General features: G+C 39.0%; 1 protein-coding gene across 2 annotated transcripts in view; it reads left to right on the top strand.

The window, feature by feature from the left end:
* ME2 (malic enzyme 2) overlaps window positions 1–20,967 on the top strand; it is a 77,538-nt gene that overhangs the window by 21,658 nt on the left and 34,913 nt on the right. For both annotated transcript variants that reach the window (XM_064294508.1, XM_003406296.4), the window contains exons 3-7: window positions 3,258–3,391; window positions 13,446–13,595; window positions 16,560–16,635; window positions 17,726–17,887; window positions 19,549–19,652. In XM_064294508.1, the coding sequence (XP_064150578.1) occupies window positions 3,258–3,391; window positions 13,446–13,595; window positions 16,560–16,635; window positions 17,726–17,887; window positions 19,549–19,652 (626 nt within the window). The remainder of the gene's footprint in view (window positions 1–3,257; window positions 3,392–13,445; window positions 13,596–16,559; window positions 16,636–17,725; window positions 17,888–19,548; window positions 19,653–20,967) is intronic.

The following is a 20,967-nucleotide window of genomic DNA, read 5'->3' as shown; positions in this document are numbered from 1 at the left end:
GATGTCAGTTCTAGTTGGTCTGTATTGTTGTTTTTTCTTTTTTTAAAATAATTTTTATTGTGCTTTAAGTGAAAGTTTACAAATCAAGTCAGTCTCTCACACAAAAACCCATATACACCTTGCTACACACTCCCAATTACTCTCCCCATTATGAGACAGCTTGCTCTCTTCCTCCACTTTCTCTTTTTGTGTCCATTTTGCCAGCTTCTAACCCCCTCCACCCTCCCATCTCCCCTCCAGGCAGGAGATGCCAACATAGTCTCAAGTGTCCACCTGATGCAAGAAGCTCACTCCTCACCAGCATCCCTCTCCAACCCATTGTCCAGTCCAATCCATGTCTGAAGAGTTGGCTTCAGGAATGGTTCCTGTCCTGGGCCAACAGAATGTCTGGGGGCCATGACCACCGGGGTCCTTCTAGTCTCAGTCAGACCATTAAGCCTGGTCTTATGAGAATTTGGGGTCTGCATCCCACTGCTCTCCTGCTTGTATTGTTTTTTATAGTGTTCAGGTCTTCTTTTTCCTTGCAGATCTTCTGTCTAGTTGTTCTATCCATTTTTGAAAGGGGGTATTGAAGTCTCCAGCTATTTTGTTGAATTGTGTATTTCTCCCTTCAATTCTGTCAGTTTTTGCTTCATAGATTCTGAGCATCTTTTGTTAGGTACATATATGTTTGTAATTGTATCTTCTTGAAGGTTGATCCTTTTGTTACAAAAATCCTTCCTTGTTTCTAGTAACAATTTTTATTTTAAAGTCTATTTTGTCTGTTATTACTGTAGCTACTTCAGCTCTTTTCTTACTATATGCATGGTGTATCTTTTTCCATTCTTTTTCTTTCAACCTATTTGTATCTTTGAATCAAAGTGTAAACTTCTTGGATATGTAGATTAATGTTTTCCATCAAATTTAGAACATTTTGGGCCATTAATTTCTTTTAATATTCTTCTGCCCCTTTCTCTCTCTCTGCTTTCTTTCTGAAATTCCCGTTATGCATATGTAGGTACACTTGATGGTGTCTCACAGGTTTTTGAGGCTCTGTTTGTATTTCTTCACTATTTTTTTTTTCTGTCTCTCAGACTGGATAATCTCAGTTGACCTCTCTAAGTTCGCCACTTCTTTCTTCCACCTGCTCAAATCTGCTGTTGAGCCCCTCTAGTGAAGTTTTTTACTTAAGTTATTGTATTTTTTAATCCTAGAATTTCTTTTTATAATTTTTATCTCTTTATCAATATTCTTTATTTTGTAAGATCGTGTTCTTATACTTGTCTTTAGTTCTTCAGGCATAGTGTCCTTTAGTTCATTGAAAATATTTAAAATAGAAGATTTAAAGGCTTTGTCTAGTAAGCCCAATGTCTGAGCATCCTCGGGGTCTGCTTCTACTAACCTCCTTTTTCCCTGAGTATGGACCAGACTGTCCTGTTTCTTTTTGTGTCTCATAATTTTTTGTTGAAAACTGGGCATTTAAAACAACATGGCAGTTCTGGAACTCAGATACTTCCCTTCCAGCTTTTGTCATTGTTGCTACTTGTTGTTGCTTACTTGTTTTGTATTTGAACTAGTTCTTTAAAGTTTGTATTCTTGTTGTGTATGGCTATTAATGTCTCTACTCAGGTTAGTGATCAGCTAATGATTAGACAGAGATTTCCTTAAAGGCCTGAATGAATAAGACTCCAGTCTTTGTCAAGCAGTTCTGTGTGTGTGTCAGGGCACACCTTCAGCACTGGGTCAGGCAGTTTACAACTATACTTCCTGATTGCACAGGACCTCAGGGTTAAAAAGATATAAGAGCTTAGAGCCTTCTCAGGTCTTTCCTAGACATGCCCACAGCTCTACTCATGTACTATGTCAGAGTTTTTCAAAACTCCTTATGAATATCTCACTCCCTAGTTTTCCTTTTAAGCTTTTTGGTTAGCCTACTGTTTACCCCCATTGCTAACCTCCATTGTTATCCACCACCCCAGGCAGCTGCCATGTTAAATAATTGCCTCTGATTGTTTTCAACAAACACCTCCTGGGGAAAAGGCAGTTCACTCTGGGCAAGTTAGGAGTCAGGTCAAATAAAGGCAGTTTTGCAAATGGAGTCTTCCAGGAAACCAACAGACAAGTCAAGTAATGACAGTTCCCTGGGAATACTCCCTCCAGTGGCTACTAGGTACTGATTTTCAGTGACTGTTGATTTTCAAGGCTACCTAGCAGCTGGGGAGTGAGGAGTGGAAATAGGGCAAGGTAAAAAGATGTAAATCTTGCTGTTCTTACCAAGATTCAGCCATTTTTCTTGAATAAATAATTGCTGAATTTCTGCAAGCCTTTGGTTAGTTTCCAGAGTTTTGACAAAGTTGATTCTGATAATTTTGCCAGTACCATTCCTGATTTTATGGAGAAAAAGATTTTTTAAAGACTTTGTTACTCTTGTCATTTTCACTGACATCACGTCAATACACAGAATTTAACTGACAGCTAAATACCACAAATCAGAAAAGATTTTCTTATGATACAGATTAATTTTTTCATAAGTATCATTTGTCCCTCCTTACCCTTCCCTCTGTCAACTTCATTCCTTTCTGGGGAGGTAGCCTCTGTTGTCAGTTTGGTTTGTGTTCTTCCAGACTGTATTCTGTTGATTTCATTTATAATGTGTGTGTACGTGTTTAGTTTACTTTGTGTAGGTTTTCTAACAGCAAGTGTTTTGATTTGCAGCTTGTTTCTTTTTTCCTCTTAACAGTGTGTCTTAGAGATCCTTCTACTATATACTTGTAGGTATATTGACCACATTCTATTTTTAACTCTTACATGGTATTCCATGGTTTGAATATTACCACGAGTTCTTTAACTATTCCATAATTGGTAGACTTCTAGTTAGTTTGTAACAGCCAGAAGAACTAGAAACAGCTCTACAGCTAGTCTCTTTATAGATAAAGCTTCTTTACTTCATGTATGACTGTTTCTCTAGGATGGTTATCTAGAGATAAAACTGCCTGTTTTAGAGTATGTGCATTAAAAAATGATGTATACTTTAAAATTGTCTTCCTTAACCAGCTTATGCTCCCAGCAGTGGTATGTGAGAGTGCCTCTTTTACTACACCCTTGTCAATACTGGATATTATCAGTCTCATAAATTTTAAGCAGCATGGGGAAAGCGTGGTGGAAAAAAAAATTGATTTTTTAAATTTGCATTTAAACTAGATTTAAAAAAAAAAAAAGGGACAGCATTATTGTTCATCCAGCAAGTAATAATTTTTAATTTTGTTTTTCCTTTTTAGGGAATGGCATTTACATTACAGGAACGACAAATGCTTGGCCTTCAAGGACTTCTACCTCCCAAAATAGAGACACAAGATATTCAAGCCTTACGATTCAAGAGAAACTTGAAAAAAATGAGTGACCCTTTGGAAAAGTAAGAGTTTTTTAGATGTTCATTCTTTTATTGATGTTTTGATCAGCAAAATTGGGAGGGTTATGGTTATTGTGGCATGAGAAATATATAGTCTCATAATGAAGTTCGTATTTTTGTCAGTTAACTGGTGTTTTTATACTGGAGTTTTTGTTTTACTCACTTTAGTAAATAATTCACTTTTGTTCACAATAGTAAAATTTACCCAAAGTCAGGTTTTTATGCTTAAAATCACTGAACATTTCAGGTTTGAATGGAACTTTAGAAGCGAAGAATACCATCTGATTTCCACCCAGTTTATTCAACAACTTTTATTTAGCACTCCTAGTTATCTAAAAAAAAAAAAAAAATCTAGTGCTACTATAACAGAAATACCACAAGTGGATGGCTTTAACAAATAAAAATTTGTTCTCTTACAGTTTAGGAGGCCAGAAGTCCAAATTCAAGGTGCCGGTTCTAGGGGAAGGCTTTCATTCTCTGTTGGCTCTGGGGGAAGGTCCTCGTCATCAATCTCCCCCTGGTCTAGGAGCTTCTCAGTGCAGGAACCCCGAATTCAAAGGACGTGCTGTATTCCCAGCAATGCTTTCTTGGTGGTATTAGGTCCTCCTGTCTTTTTGTTTGCTTCTTCTTTTGTATCTCAAAAGAGATCTACTCAAGATACAAGCTAATCTGGCAACCAGTGTCACAAAACAGTATGTGTATGGTTTAATGAGAAACTAGTTTGCTCTGTAAACCTTCATCTAAAGTACCATTAAAAAAAAAAAAAAAACTAAAAAGATAAGTCCAGAAAAAATATGTAAAAACAAAAGATACAGCCTAATCTTATAAAATGAGTCCTGCCTCATTAATGTAACTGTTTCTAATCTTGCCTCATTAACATAGATGTAGGATTTACAACACACAACACATCAGATGACAAAATGGTGGACAGTCACACAATACTGGGAACCGTGGCCTAGCCAAGTTGACGCACATTTTTGGGGGACACAATTCAATCCATAATAAGCACCTACTTTGTGTGTGCCACTGTACTAACCACTGAGGTTATAAAGTGGGTAATAGGGTAACTATATATCATCCAATCCGTGACATTGTGGGGAATGAAAAAGATGCATAACCAAATTGTCCTAGGCAAACTAGAGCATATAGTCACCCTAAGACCAAACAGCCCTGCTTTCTAGGAACTCATCAACAGAGAGTTACACTCTGACTACCATTGTACTCTATACTAGAGTGTATAGTACAACGAGAAAAAGATACATGCAGGGTATATCCTGAAAGAATAAAGAGGGCACCTCGCCCCACATGGGGAATCAGATAAAGCTTCCTGGAAGATGTGTTGAACAGAGCTGAATTTTAATAATTTGTTGTAGGTAGCAGGCAAATAAGAGAGAAGGACAAGGTATTCTGGGTAGAGCATTCAGGTTGAATACGTGAATAAAAATATCTATTGGGTTTGTTAAATATAGGAGGTTTTTGGTAACTGATGAGAGTGGTTTCTTTGATGTCCTGAGGCTAATGGCAGATTGCAGTAAGTTCAGGAATGAATGGAAGGGGAGAAAACATAGACTACTCTTTCAAGAAGATTAGGTAAGAGGGTGCCTCAGAGTGGGTTCTCTAGAGAAGCAAAAGCAGTAAAGCATATAAAAATATATATATAGAGAGATTTATATCAAGAAAATGGCTCGTGCGGTTGTAGAGATTGGAAAGTCCCAAGTCCCTGGGTCAGACTGGAGGCTTTTGGCTCACAAGCTGTGGAGACCCGTGAATCCCAAGATTGGCGGGCAAGACAGCAGGTAACCTGCTAGGCCAGGTCCCAAGAACCAGAGGTCAGATTAACAGGAGCCAGCTGCAGGATCCAAAGTGAGCAAAAGTCCACGAGTCTTACCAGAAGGTAAACTTACATATTTGATGCAGGCCACACCCCCAGGGAAACTGCCTTTCAACTGATTGTCTACTCACAGCAAATCCCGTCATGGAGGTGATTACATTATACCACATCTCACCATGGTGGCGCTTACATCATCATATGACTGCCAAACTATATCATAACTGCCAGACCACTGAGAATCATGGCCCAGCCAAGTCGACACACAACCTTCACGATCACAGTCCATGCCTCGTCATCCTGCCCCCTGCACACATCTCCATAAACTATACATAATCTCATAATCTCTGAATAAAGACAAAGTCATACTTGCACCTAACAGGATACAACTAACATGTACAACTGAAAACGCACTGGCCCTGTTTACATCTTGTATTTTATAAGTGAAGAATACAAAAATACTTGATGCACCCATAACCCAGTGAACCCAGTGCCGTTGAGTCAATTCTGACTCATAGCGACCCTATAGACATAAAAGTAAGAAATAGAACAGTACAGTCCTCATTTTTGCAACTGGTCATATGGTCGTGACTGGTATTTAGAAGAACCTTTTTCAACCACCCATTCCATATTCCCTTTGTCCTCAACAAGCACCTCAGCTGGTCATGGTTCTTTGCCTAATGGGGCAAACCAAACCTTCATTCCTGAAGGATCTGGGACATTAGTATTCATGTTGAAATTGGGCTGCTGTAGTTTTTCATTGATTTTAATCACAGGGCATGGTAGTACTAAGAGATGTCATAAGGGATCTCCTGCATTCCAGACATACTCTTCTTTACCTCCATTATGTAATATCAATCGAATTTTTCTTGGTAATCAAGATCAACCACACCAGCCAATATGGTAATTCCCTTTTTTGCCTGTTGATCCAGAGGTTAAAAAGCCCAAAATGGCCAGGTGACATTCTTAACTTCCAGTTCAGTGGAATAAGTGATGTATCTCCAGGTGGGAGCTTTCCTCCCTCTGGAACTAAGACCTTTAGACCTGCAGAGCATAGGGTTGCAGGGACCGGAAGCAAAAATTTTGCGAGTGGGTCACTAGGAGTAATAGTGAGTGGTGCCACTGTCCTTCCACTCTTTGATTCCTGGACCCATGAATCCTGCCTGTAGGACACATAGCACCATATATTGGACACTGGTTTAGAGCATATACAGCTGCCTAGAGAACATTGCTCCATCCCGGCAAGGTATTGCCAGCTAGCTGGCACTGTAATTGTGTTTAGAAGGCCATTCCATTGTTCTAGCAAGCCAGCTGCTTCAGGATGGTAGGGAACATGGTAAGACCAGTGCATTCCATGAGCGTGGGCCCACCGCCAGACTTATGTGTTGTGAAATGAGGCCCTTGATCCGAGGCGATGCTGTGTGGGATACCGTGATGGTGGATAAGGCATTCTGTAAGTCCATGGGTGGTAGTTTTGGTAGAAACACTGTGTGCAGGGAAGGCAAATCTATATCCAGAGTGTCTGTTCCAATAATAACACTGTCTTTTCCATGATGTAAGCAGTCCAGTGTAATCAACCTGTTACTAGGTTGCTGGCTGATCAACTCGAGGAATGGTACCATACCAGGGACTCAGTGTTAGTCTCTGTTGCTGGCAGATTGAGCACCCAGCAGGGGCTATAGCCAAACTGGCCGTAGTGAGTAGAAGTCCATGTTGCTGAGCCCATGCGTAATCTCCATCCCTGCCACCATGGCCACTTGGCTCATGAGCCCATTGGGCAGTGACAGGAGTGGCTAGGGAAAGAGGATGACTAGTTTCCACAGAACGCGTCATCCTATCCACTTGATTGTTAAAATCCTCCTCTGCCAAGGTCACCCTTTGGTGAGCATTCACATGAGACACAAATATCTTCACTTCTTTGCCCATTCAGAGAGTTCTGTCTACATACCTCTTCCACAAACATCTCCGATTTTCCAATCATGTTCCTTCCAAGTCCCTGACCATCCAGCCAAACCACTGGACACAGCCCATGAATCACCATACAGTTGTACATTTGGCCATTTCTCCTTCTGAGCAAAGTGAACAGTTAGATGCAGTGCTTTAAGTTCTGCCCATTGGGAGGATTTCCCTTAACCACTGTCTGTCAGGGAGGTGCCAGAAAGGGGCTGTGGTGCTGCCCACTGTCCCCTTTTGAGTAGTGCCTGCATATCGTGCAGAACCATCTCTAAACTAGGCATGAGGTTGGTCTTCCTCAGTCAGCTGATCATAATGAACTCCCGAGGAGGCCATAGGTGCAGACTGGAAGATGGAAGGTAGTGTGACAGGAGTGGAGACCATGGGAATTTGGGCCACTTCCTCATGCAACTTACTTGTGCCTTCAGTTCTTCTCAGGGTCAATCTCATATATACCACTTCTGTTGAATGATGGAGTGCTGCTATGCTTGTCCAACTTTATGGCTCTGTGGGAGAGACAACACCCAGTTCATGATGGGCACCTCAGGCTGGATGGTGACTTGGTGGCCCATGGTTAAGCATTAGTCTCTACTAAGGCCCAGTAACAGGCCAAAACCTGTTTCCCAAAATAAGAGTAGTTATTTGCAGAGGATGGCAGCGTGTTGCTCCAAAATCCTAAGGGCCTGCTGTGTGATTTACCAATAGGGGCCTGCCAAAGATGCTAAACAGCATCTCTGTTTGCTACTGCCACTTCACGTAACATTGGATCAACCAGATCATATGGCCCACGTGGCAGAGCTGCTTGCACGGCAGCCTGAACCTGTTGCAGAGCTGTCTTTTGTTCTGTGCCCCACTCAAAACTAGCTGCTTTTTGAGTCATTTGATAAATAGGCTGGAGTAGCACACCCAAATGAGGGATATGTTGCCTCCAAAGTCCAAAGAGGCCCACTAGGTGTTGTACCTCCTTTTTAGTTGTGGGAGGGGCCAGATGCAATAACTTATCTTTCATTTTATAAGGAATATCTTGACATACCCCACACCACTGGACCCCTAGAAATTTCACTAAGGTGGAAGGTGCCTGAATTTTTGTTGGATTAATTTCCCACCCTCTAGCATCGTTTTACCAGCAAGTCCAGAGTCGTTGCCATGTCTTCCTTACTAGGGCCAATCAGCATAATGTCTTCAGTGTAACGGACCAGTGTGACATCTTGTGGAAGGTAAAGGCAGTCAAGGTCCCTGCAGACTAATTATGACATAGGGCCGGAGAGTTGCTATAGCTCTGAGGTAGGACACTGAAGGTATATTGCTGGCCTTGTCAGCTGAAGGCAAACTGCTTCTGGTGGGCCTTTGATACAGGTATGGAGAAAAAGATATTAGCCAGATCAATAGCTGCATACCAGGTACCAGGAGGTGTATTAATTTGCTCAAGCAATGAAACTACATCTGGAACAACAGCTGCAACTGGAATCACCACCTGATTGAGTTTTTGATATTGCACTGTCATTCTCCACAATCCATGTTTTTTGCATAGGCCAAATATGCGAGTTGAATGGGGATATGGTGGGAATCACAACCCCTGCATCCTTCAAGTCTCTACAATCCCTCCAGGAATGCCATATTGTTTTTGTTTTACTGTTTTCCTACGTAGGGTCAGTTCTAATGGCTTCCACTTGGCTTTTCCTACCATAATAGCCCTTACTCCACTTGTCAGGGACCCAGTGTGGGGGTTTCATCAGTTGCCGTGAGTATATCTGTTCCAATTAAGCATTCTGGAACTGGGGAAATCACTACAGAATGGGTTCAGGGACCCACTGGACCTACTGTGACATGGATATGAGCTAAGACTTCCTTAATAACCTGATCCCATATGTCCCCCACTTTGTCTGGTAGGCCATGGTGACATTTTGGATCTCTTGGAATTAGTTTCAGTTCAGAGCTAGTATCAGTATTCCCTGAAAAGTCTCATTATTTCCTTTTCCCCAGTGAACAGTCACTTTTGTAAAAGGCCATAGGTTCTTTGAGGGAAGACTGGGAGAAAGATTAACAGTATAAACTTTTGGCAGTGTAGTGGAGTCCTTCCTCAAGGGGACCCGCCTCCCCTTCATTCAAGGGGTTGTGGGTCTGTAAACTCTCTCAATTCTGGGAATTGATTAAATGGCTTGACACTCTATCCTGGCAATTCGACTTTGACTGCTGTTCAATTGACCTATAAATCTTCCTTTGTACAGATGAAGTAAATATTCAGTAAATTTCCTATTTATTTCATTCCTAGGGACACCATGACTAAGTAGCCAGTGTCATAAGTCCATACGAGTCAGACTATTCTCATTTCTGCTTTGACTTGGCTGTCCGTTACGATCACCATGCCCCCGTTGTCTTTGTCGATTGAGTGCTGCCACTTGGACCCTATTACCATGCGGTCCAGTCCAGCCCCACTGTAGTTGCCATTGCTGTTGAGTCAAATCCAACTCATAGCAACTCTATACGACAGGGTAGAGCTGCCCCATAGGTTTCCCAAGGAGTGCCTGGAAGATTTGAACTGCCAACCTTTTGGCTAGTAGCCAGTTAACCACTGCCACCAGGACTTCATTGTAGTTAGGTGTCTTAATTCAGTTAGGGCAGTTCCCACTGTCAAATCTGATGTCTATAAACAATTACAGCAGTCTTCAAGGATGCCGGCACTCCCTTCCCAAATTTGTTCCTCACCATTGTGGTGAAATGTGTGTCCTCTGGGCACACCATATGTGGGTCTGTGGCTCTAACTTTATATATCCACTCTAACATGCCAATTTCCCTAAGCCTTTGGATACCTTCTTCTATAATATACCAAGGCAGGTCTGGTGCTTCAACTCGGTATACCGTAGGCCACCGCATAATTCATGCTTCAGCAACCTAACCAGATAAACTACTAGATCCTTTGCTAACCTCTTGAGCTGAAACACTGAATGAAGAATCTGTGCCTAGAGGGCTTGTATGAGTAAACTCAGACTGATCCATCTTTATGTTCCTTTTACCATTATACTACACCCTTAATAATCATTCCCATACATACTTCCCAGATTTCTGTTTGTACATATTAGAAAAGTCATAAGTTCTTTTGGAGTGTAGTGTACCTCCTCCTGGGTCTCACTTTGTGCTTCACCTTTTGGGGCTGGCTGGGAATGAAGTGTAATTATAAATCTAGAAGTCAAAATGGGTGGTGATGTGTTTTGAGAATATTCAGCATTGTCTTGTAGGGCATCTGCCTCAGGTGATGCCACAGGGAATGACTCAGACAAAGGCTGTTCAGACACAGCCGAGTTAATCTCATCAGATGGAGGTGGATTGGTTAATGGTTTTACTGAGGAGGATGGCTTAGACAAAGATGGAGTAATCTCTTCACATGGGAGTGAGAGGGCTGGTTCTGTTGGCAGGAGTGATTCAGTGGAATTTAGGGGGTCATTGTCCACAGCTTCCTGATATCTGCCCATATGTCCCCATCCCAAATTTCAGGACCCCATTTCTTCCCAATCAGTGCCCTTACTTTAACTTCAGACACTACTCAAGGTTGGGAATTCAGTTGGTGTTATAATTCAGCCATTCTTATAAGACTCTGGGTTTGGTTTTCAGCAATATCAGCTCTGTTATGGCAAGAAATAAGGCTTTCCTTCAAGGCAGAAGTGGAAATATTAAGGTTGTTTATACAGAGCTTGAGCTTTGACTCTGAAGCCCTGAGCTCATCTCTTTCACTACTTTGTCTAGCAAAAGTAGATCCAACCATCCAGCTTTCTTATACTTCTCATTATGACAAAATTGTAGAAGCGTATCAAACGTGATCACCCAGAGTCTCGCCTCTCGCTAATACCTGATGTATTGGTGGTGATATTTTGCGTATTTCTATTGCCATCTCATGCCATGCATTAATAGTGCTCTGTTTACTACTAGAAGCAGAGTCTTCAACGTCTTTAAGACTAACCAGACACAAGAACTAATTTAGAAAACTCATCCTTACAATTTTGTTTCTCTAGAACCACTCTTGACACCAAATGCCTTAGGCTGGGTTCTCTAGTGAAGCAAAGGCAGTAAAGTGTACAAGTATATATAGAGAGAGGTTTATATTAAGGATATGGCTCACAGAGTTGTAGAGGCTGCAAAGTCCCAAGTCCATGGGTCAAACTGGAGGCTTCTCCTGGCTCACAAGCTGTGGTGACTGAATCCCAAGATTGGCAGGCAAGACAGCAGCAGATAAGCTGCTAGCACAAGTTCCAAAAACTGGAGGTCAGACAAACAGGAGCCAGCGGCAGGATCCAGGTCGAGCAAAAGCCCATGAGCTTTGCCAGAAAGCCCACCTATATTGAATGCAGGCCACTCCCTAAAGGAAACGTCCCTTGAACTGATTAGCTACTCACAGCAGATCCTATCATGGAGGTGATCACATTATATCACATCTCATCATGGAAGTGATTACATCATTGTACAACTGCCAAACTACATCATAACTACCAGACCACTGAGAATCCTGGCCCAATCAAGTTGACACACAACCGTAACAATCACAGAGGGGGAAGAAAGACTGGGATTTGAGCTTAAGGGGATATGTTGTCAGACTAGAAGAAAGTTGAACATGTTTATAGTGTGAGGAATGAGCACAGGAGAAAGGATAATGGATAGAGCAGAGTCCCAAAGAAAGGGAGAGGGCATAGGGTCTGTGCAGAGATGAAGAGGCTGGCCTTGAATAAGAACAAAGAAAAGCTTGTTCTCTGAGGCAGGGACAAGGAGGCAAATACAGGTATAAGTACAGATAAGTTTACAGGAGATGGAGCAGAGATTGTGGATACTCATCACGCCTGGTGACCTTGATTTTCCTTATGAAGTAGAATATGAAGATCATAGATGGGCTAAAATTGAATAGGTTGTTCAAAAGAGTGATGTTTAGAAGAGCCATTTAGTCATGAGAGGAAGCTGAACAAAGATCACCTGAAGGCCTCGTGGTATGATCTTGTTTGTATTGATGCTATTCGCACAACAATGTTATTTTCCCACAAGAAAGATAAAAATATAACATTGATCTGGTTTGGGTTTTGCTGGGTTCCTGAAAATATGAAAGTGTATAAGGTGCTTGTCTCAAACTCATGGTATAATCTAGGACAGGGAAAGTGGAGTGAGTTATAAAAAGGGCATAGCGTATTATGAGACCAGAAAATAGGAGGTGGTGGAGGTGGGAGATGGGCAGAAAAGAACCCCCAGAGAATGTGCCACTTGAGCTGCGTTCTGAGAGCATGAACACAGGACTATGCCTGGATAGGGTGTTCCAGGCAACGGGGCATCGTGTGTACCAACTGCAAGGTAAGACTTGTGGTGCATTTGAGGAACTAAAGTAAGTTCAGCATGGAGGAAGCAAGGCTGGCAAGTAGGTAGTATTCTCTAATTCAGTGTTTGCAGCGAGTGTAGAACGTAACACCATACATAATGAGAATTGACCATTCCACCCTTTGTGGAATGTGGGGCAAAAGCATCACAAGTATAGATTTTGCAATTAAAAAGAAATTTTAGGGAGTAGGCAAATTCACTGATAAAGAATCTTGAATAATAAGGACTGCTTATAACTGTTTTTCAAAAAATAAAATTAAAAAAACTGGGAAATATTGGCTTAAATAATCAATAATCATTTTGAATTAAATATGTCTCAAATAGAACTCGTCATCTTTCCCCAAAACTTATTTCTCTTCCTCTTATCATCTCACCAAATGGTGCTACCTCTGTGCTCTACGGTATATCAACCTTATAATGCCTTTAACCCTACTGGATTATAAACTCCATAACGATAGAGGTCACTTCTTATATCCCTGGTCTTCAGAATAGTGCCTGGCATGTAGTTAGTGTTCAGCAAACACTTGAATGAATGCTGTTTTATTCTGCTACCTCATTTACATGTCAGTCTCCTTTTACAAGATTAGTTCCTTTAGAGTAGGGGCCTCATGTTCATCTTTGTATTTCCAATGCCACGCATACGACCTGGCTCACAGCAAAGGCTCAGTAAATGTTAGCTGTTGGTTCTGTTATTTTCTTCTTCATCACCATCATTTTCATCCTCATCATCACCTACCATTAAAGTATATTTTCATTCTTATTAGTTTTTTAATCTTAGTAACAATATAGTGATAATTTAGGGTTTTGGTCTCTTTTGGGGTTTTGGGCGGGGGCTCAGTTTTAGACCTTTAGGTTTAACTTCCAAAAACCAAAACTTTGAATGTTATGCAGGTTGACTTTGACACTGTTTACTGTGCTTAATTTCAGATACATCTATATCATGGGAATTCAGGAAAGAAATGAGAAATTATTTTATAGAATACTAGAAGATGATATTGAAAGTCTAATGCCAATTGTATATACACCGACAGTTGGCCTTGCCTGCTGCCAGTATGGAAACATCTTTAGAAGACCTAAGTAAGGCTTATTTTAAAAAATATATATGTAAATGATTACATGTAAGGGGGAAAAAAATTACTCCATAATACCTATTACATTTTCATTTTATGTGTTGTAAACTATCCCAATCACATATTTTCTATTTGTGTAGAAATAGCATCATTCATTCCTGACCTTCTTTAAATTATTGTGATTTTTAGGGGATTATTATGTTTTTTTGTACAAAAATAAAATAGTTTTAATTTTGGTGGCAGATTCTCCAGAATTATCATCAAAGTTTTTGGCAATCTGACCACATTAACAAATTGATTATTTCTCAGTTTTTGTCAGCTTTAATTTCTATTTTTTCTTTTCTTTTTTTTTTTTATGAACTTTCATAAATTTTAGTGTAAATAATTCTAGCACCTCCAGATTTTTTAAGTGGAAAGACTATTGGAATGGGTCACTGACTCAAGTCCTTAGCTGAGTCAGCCCAATCCCTCTGAATTTGTTTTTTCATCTGTAAATAGGGATAACAGTACCTGTCAAAGAGCTTTCGAGATTAGATGCAGAAACTGATATGATGGTTCTTTGTAAAATTGTAAGCGTTCTATAAATGTGATTTTCACTTAATTTCAGTTTTCTTGTTCCTTTAACCTAGTAGAATTCTCCTCACTCCTAGTATCTTTCCCGTGTTCAGCTAGCATCGATACAAACGTAGAAATTCAAAAGTGTGATAGCATTTACCTTCCATTTCTCCTCCTCTCAGACTTCAATGTGCATGAGAGACATCTGTGAGACTTACTAGAAGTGTTGATAATTATTAAAAGTGTTGATAACCTGTCCACTCCCCTCTCCTTCCCATCCCCGAAATCTGATGAAAGAGAGGTCTGGGTCCAGATATTAATGAACACACTTAGTGATTTTGTTGCAGATATTCCCCAGAAGACACTTGAGAAACATTGTCTATTCTAGCCCATATGCTGGCATCAGTTAATGTTTCTAAACCATTTTTATGATATATCCCAGCTGTTCAACTCCTTTAAAATAGATTTTTTACTCAGAATAGTATTTCTTCAACCAGATTAAAGGAAGAAGGGAAACAAAAAAACACTGATGCCTGGGCCCCAACCCCAGAGATTCTGATTCAGTTAGTCTAGAGTTAGGCCCAAGTGTTGGTGTCTCATAAAAGCTCCTGGGTGATTCTAATGTGCAAGGATTGAGAATTGACATGAAACATGAGAAGCATAGCTTTTGGGTGAGGCCAGATATTGTGTATTATTTGTGCAGTGTACCGTGCAGTGGTTTTGGGTTCATTTGTTTGTTTTTGCATAGAAGATAATCAGTACATCTTGCTTGGTTGACTGATCCAAACTCCAGGCCAATTAAATCAGACTCTCTGAAGGAAAAATAACTAAAAAGTATATACAAAAGGAAAGGAGAAGGGAAACAGAGTGATTCACTACAAAAAATTAGTTACACACAAAAGAAGGCACTATGGGAGGAAATGAGAGACAAAGAAGATATATTGTTGTTGTTAGGTGCCGTCGAGTAGGTTCCAACTCATAGTGACTCTATAGGACAGAATAGAACTGCCCCACAGGGTTTCCAAGGAGCGGCTGGTGGATTTGAACTGCTCACCTTTTGGTTAGCAGTCAGGCTCTTAACCACTGTGCCACCAGGGCTCCGTTTAAAGGTATAAGGCACACAAAAAACAACAAAATGGCAGAAATGTCTTTCCTTATCAGTAGATACAATGAATATAAATGGACTAAATGCTCCAGTCAAAAGGCAAAATGGCAGAATGAATTAAAAAACATGATCCAACTATACTCTGTCTACAAGAGACACATCTTGGGCCCAAGGACACAAATAGGTTGAAAATGAAAGGATGGAAAAAAATATCCCATGAAAATAGTAACCAAAAGAGAGCTGAGGTGGCAACTTTAATATCAAGGGGAGAAATAGACCATTTTACAATAATAGTTGGAGACTTTAGTACACTACTTTCGATAGTACATAGAATGTCTAGAAAGAAGGTCAATAAAGAAATAGAGGATTTGAACAACACAGTAAACCAACTAAACCCAGCAAATAGATTGATAGATATAGATCACTGTACCCAGCAACAGCCCAATGTACATTCTTTTCTGGTACACATGGATTATTCCCCAGCATAGACCATATGACGTATTAGATCACAAAGCAAGTCTCAATAAATTTAAAAAGATTAAAGGCATGGTCAGTATCTTTGCCGAACATAATGGCATGAAACTTGAAATCAGAATCTTTGGGCATGGGACCCTGGGCATCTGGCATTTTTCAAAAGCTCATGTGATGATTTTAATTTGCAGCCATGGTTAAGAAATCGCTGAACTGAACTGATTATTTGAGCTAGAACAGTAATGCCAAAGTTAAGATTCCAGCGAGAAAGTTAAGTGTGAGAATCTGACCCTCATTTCTGCCTGACCTATTTTCTAGAATCTGTGTTTCCATTTTTATTTTAAATCTCAATTGGATAACAATATGCTATATTTAAAATATTCATTTTGTCCTAGCCCTCCAGGCGTGCCATCTTTTATGTAAATTTCCTGTGATTTTGTTCCCTCCCTTCCTGTTCTTTCAGATTTCATATTTTGAGTTTCATTGAGTATTAATGATAATTATCCTTATTATGCTCACCTGTTCTAGTGATTTATCTTTATATCATTTTTTACTGGAGCTGTAGCAAGTTTATTTAAACATGAGATGTTGGATACATTTCTTCTTGGGTAAAATAGTCACATCATTTAACAATAATCTTTGTTGCAGCTGTTGTATGAGCAATGTAAGGACAGTTTGGAGTAGTTGAAAATAAGCAGTGTGACTTTAACTAAATCTACTTGGAAATTATACCATGTCTTGATGTTTTATTATAATCTCTAGATATTCCAGTTACGAACAGAAACTTACAAACAAACAAAAACTGTTGTGAAATGCAAAGGTGTTTTTGTTCTGTTGCAGGGGATTATTTATTTCAATCTCAGACAGAGGCCATATTAAATCAATTGTGGATAACTGGCCAGAAAATGATGTTAAGGTACTAATAGCACAACCCTCCCTTTCACAATGCTTTTTCTTTCCTTGTAAGTTCCCTCTAAATTTCTGAGAACAGTTTTTCATTGTTGCTCTGATTGATTTTGCACTTACATAAATGCAAAGTTTGTGCTTTGTATCTGAGGATATTATAATAGTGATAGTTACAAACTGGGGAACTGGTATGGAGTTTGACTCAGGAAGGAGTTGGAATCTGTTTATTGTCAGTACAACTGATGTCTTTTGCTTTTTCCATATTCCTTTTCTATTTCAACTAATATTATTTTAGGTAGAGAAAATACCTTAAAATGCCGGAAAAAAATTTTACTCTGGCGGGTGCTGGAGAGGATTGGTTTTGCTCGTTTTCTTCTAAATCTAAGGCAGATTTAGATTCTTAGCAAATATAAAACTTGTGGAGTTTTGAATTTGGCAGACATGAACCTTAGTCTGGCTGACTTTCATAAATAAGACTAAGTAACTTTTACTTTTAAGGTCTTTTGGTAGGCTTTTGTGTTTATTACAGGCAGTAATCTTACATGCCTTTATTTTATGGTTTCCTTACCAAAATATAACATTGGTGAATAATCATTAGTTTAATAATATAGAAAAATATTTGGTCAGTTGATTGAAACTCACGATGTCATCTTAAAATCCTGTAGGTAGGTATATTTTTTTATTCTAGACCTTTTTCTCTTTCAGTGTTATACTAAAGATTTTTTGTTTGTTTGACATAGCTTATGTGTGTTGGAATAGTGTGTTGGAATCTCTTTACCAAAAATTTGTTTATCTCTCCCATATTTAGTTTTTCTGACAGTATTTATGTTGGTCCTCCAGTCAGAAGTATTCTACTCCTAAACCAAAGCCAAAGGGAATTCAAAACTAGTTTTTTTTTTCTTTTTTTTTTAAACATCTCTTAATAGAAATTCTAGAATTTTAAGTATGACTGGTTGGTTTACTTTGGAAGTTAGTCAAGAAACAATTTTATTTTTAAAAATGAGAGAGAAAGCATATGAAGAAAAGCAGCCTTTTTGAAAATGCTTTTCCCTGGCGTCCCATTTTTGGCACCTTTTAATTGGTATTTTTTTGTTATTAAGGCCGTTGTGGTGACTGATGGAGAGAGAATTCTGGGTCTTGGAGATCTGGGTGTCTATGGAATGGGAATTCCAGTAGGAAAACTTTGTTTGTATACAGCTTGTGCAGGAATACGGCCTGATAAATGCCTGCCTGTGTGTATTGACGTGGGAACTGATAATCCAGTAAGTAACATTATTGTCCCCTTTTGACCCTCCTTCTGTACTTAAAAAATTTTATTATATTCCTTTTTGGATTATAATAATGTAAGAAGAAAATTTTGTGATTAGATGTTAGTCTTTTCCTTAAACTCCACTTTTTTAATTTTATACAAATAATAGTAAGTTAAGCGTATAAATCTAGATAGAGCTTTCATCATTCACAAAAACTAACTCAAAATGGATCACAGACCTAAATGTAAGACAAAACTATATCACTTCTAGAAAATAACATAGGAAAAACTCTAGGTGACCTTGGGTTTGGCAATGACTTTTTAGATACAACACCAAAAGCATGACCCATAAAGAAAAAATTGATGTTAGATTTTATTAAAACTAAAAACTTCTCCTGTTAAGAAAATGAAAAGACAAGCCACAGACTGGGAGAAAATATTTGTAAAACACATATCCGATAAAGAACTTGTATCCAAAATATAGAAAGAACTCCTAAAATTCAGCAATAAGAAAACAACACAATTACAAAATGAGCGAAAGGTATGAACAGACACCTCACCAAAGAAGATATTATATAGCTGGCAAGTAAGCATATGAAAAGATGTGCAACATCTTATGTCATTGTTGTTAGTTGCCGTTGAGTCAGTTGACATGACTTTTATGTCATTAGGGAATTACTAATGAAAACAATGAGATACCGCTACATGCTTATTAGAATGGCTAAAATCCAAAATGCTGACACCACCAAATGCCGGTGAGGGTGTGGAGCAACAGGACCTTCTGTTCATCATATGAAAAATGGCACATAGCTACTTCAGAAGGCAATTAAGCAGTGTTTTTTACAAAACTAAATATAATCTTACTATTTGATCAAACAGTTGCACTCTTAGGTATTTACCCAACTGATTTGAAAATTTATGTCCACACATGAATGTTTATAGCGACTTTATTCATAATTGCCAAAAACTGGAAGCAAACAAGATGTCCCTCAGTAGGTAAATAGATAAACTGTGGTGTATCCGTATAATGGAATATTACTCAGCAATAAAATGAAATGAGCTACAAGCTGTAAAAAGATACGGATGAATTTTAAATACATACTACTAAATGAAAGCAACCAAGTTGAAAAAGCTACATACTGTATGATTCCAGCTATATGACATCCTGGAAAAGGCAAAACTGTAGAGAAAGTGAAAAGATCAGTGGTTGCCAGAGGAAGGGGAAGGCATGAATAGGTGGAGCATAGAACATTTTTAGGCAGTGAAACTATTCTGCATGATACTGTAATAGCGGACATATGACATTATGCATTACCCATAGAACTATGCAGCACAAAGAGTGAACCCTAATGTTAACTGTGGATTGTAGTTAGTAATAATGCATCAATATTAGTTTGTCAATTGTAACCAATGTACCACATGAATACAAGACGTTAATATTAGGAGAGTGTGCGGGGGAAGAGGGGCATATAGCAACTGTCTACTCTCTACAATTTTTTTGAAACCTAAAACAAAAAAATTAAGTATTTTTTGAAAATTTTCTTGAAGAAGGATATTAAGGTTAAAAATGATATTAATAATTGTTTTTAATTTTGGAATTTTTCTTATATAACATGTTTAAACTGGTAATATAATAAAAAGTGGTATTATTTTTACATTTGATTTACTTTCTAGGCACTCTTAAAAGATCCATTTTACTTGGGCTTGTATCAGAAAAGAGATCGCTCACAACGTTATGATGATCTGATTGATGAGTTTATGAAAGCCATTACTGACAGGTATTAAAAAAATACTTGAGTATGTAAAAGCATCTTTAGTTTTTTTTTTTAAAGGACCACAATTTTGTCTTGTTTTCCTTTATCCCTTGTAAAGATAGGCAGCAGGAGCTTAACTTTGATTTTTAGCATTCCTGATTGGATGTGTATACTCCCAGCCTCTATTAATGAATGGCAGGAACATTCACCCTGTTGCTAAGCATTTGATCTTAATGTCATCTTTGACTCTCCCTCTTTCTCCATCAGCCACCCATGCAGGTGGTACTGCCACTCAAGTGCCTCAGAAATATATCTTCTTTTTTCCATTGCCACAGCCTTACTGCAGAGCCTTTTGTCTCTTCTGGATTCTTCTAAAAGTTTCTTATGATTTCTGTCCTCCTCAGTTCATCTCCACCTTACCATCAGATTAATATTTTTAAAACGTGTACTTCATTAGGCCATTCTTTTGCTTGAAGTCTCTTAGTGATTTTCTACTTCCGTAAGATAAAGTTTAAAGTCCTTATGTTTATGATCTGGCCCTGGCCAGCCTTTCAAATTACTGGCACATGGAAGATATTTAAAAATTTACTCTTTTTCACAGTCAGAGTTGGCATATCTTAAACTGAACTTTTCTTCTCCCCAGAAATTGCCATCCCTCTTTTCTCCCCCTCATTTCCCTACCTTGGACAACTAAATAAAACCTTCTTAGTCATCCATGTTGCCTTGGCATTTTAACAGCTTCTCCCTCACTTCCCAGTTGGTCCTTAACATCAAGTTCTGTTGGTTCATTTTAATGTCTCATAGTTGTCCCTTTTACTTTCTACGGCTTCTGCTTCAGATCTTCTTGTTCTCATATCACAGTAGCTTCCTAGCTTCTTCTCCTTTCTCGTGTTCCCACACGAATGTATGCTATGCATCACTGACAGGTTCATCCTTCCCAAAGGGATTTGAACATGAATTCTTTCCTTCTCTGAAGCCATCGGAGATTCTACACAGGCTGAAGGGTGGAGTCCCCATTCCTTAATTTGGCATTCAAGATTTTCCCTTGTCTGACCCCAACCTACCTTAACTGTCTTATCCCTTATACTGTAATCTGAGCCTGAAATATATAAAAAATATATATATATAGCTAGTGTTCATATGTACTGGATACCGTCATAGGCACCTGGAAAGAGTTTATACAGATTGTTATCGCATAAGGCCCTGTCACAGTGTGCTACGTTCGTTTTAAGCACCCCATGAATATTTTTTGAATGAGTAATAAATTTCTATATTTTGGGCCTAGTCTCATAGGATCTGAAAAGTGCCAGATGCCCTTAATTGAGCTAACGTGTAATAC

The sequence above is a fragment of the Loxodonta africana genome, chromosome 11 (assembly GCF_030014295.1).
Source record: "Loxodonta africana isolate mLoxAfr1 chromosome 11, mLoxAfr1.hap2, whole genome shotgun sequence".
Lineage (NCBI taxonomy): Eukaryota > Metazoa > Chordata > Mammalia > Proboscidea > Elephantidae > Loxodonta > Loxodonta africana.
The sequence above is the reverse complement of the archived record's forward strand: the minus strand, read 5'-3'. Positions and strand labels throughout refer to the sequence as shown.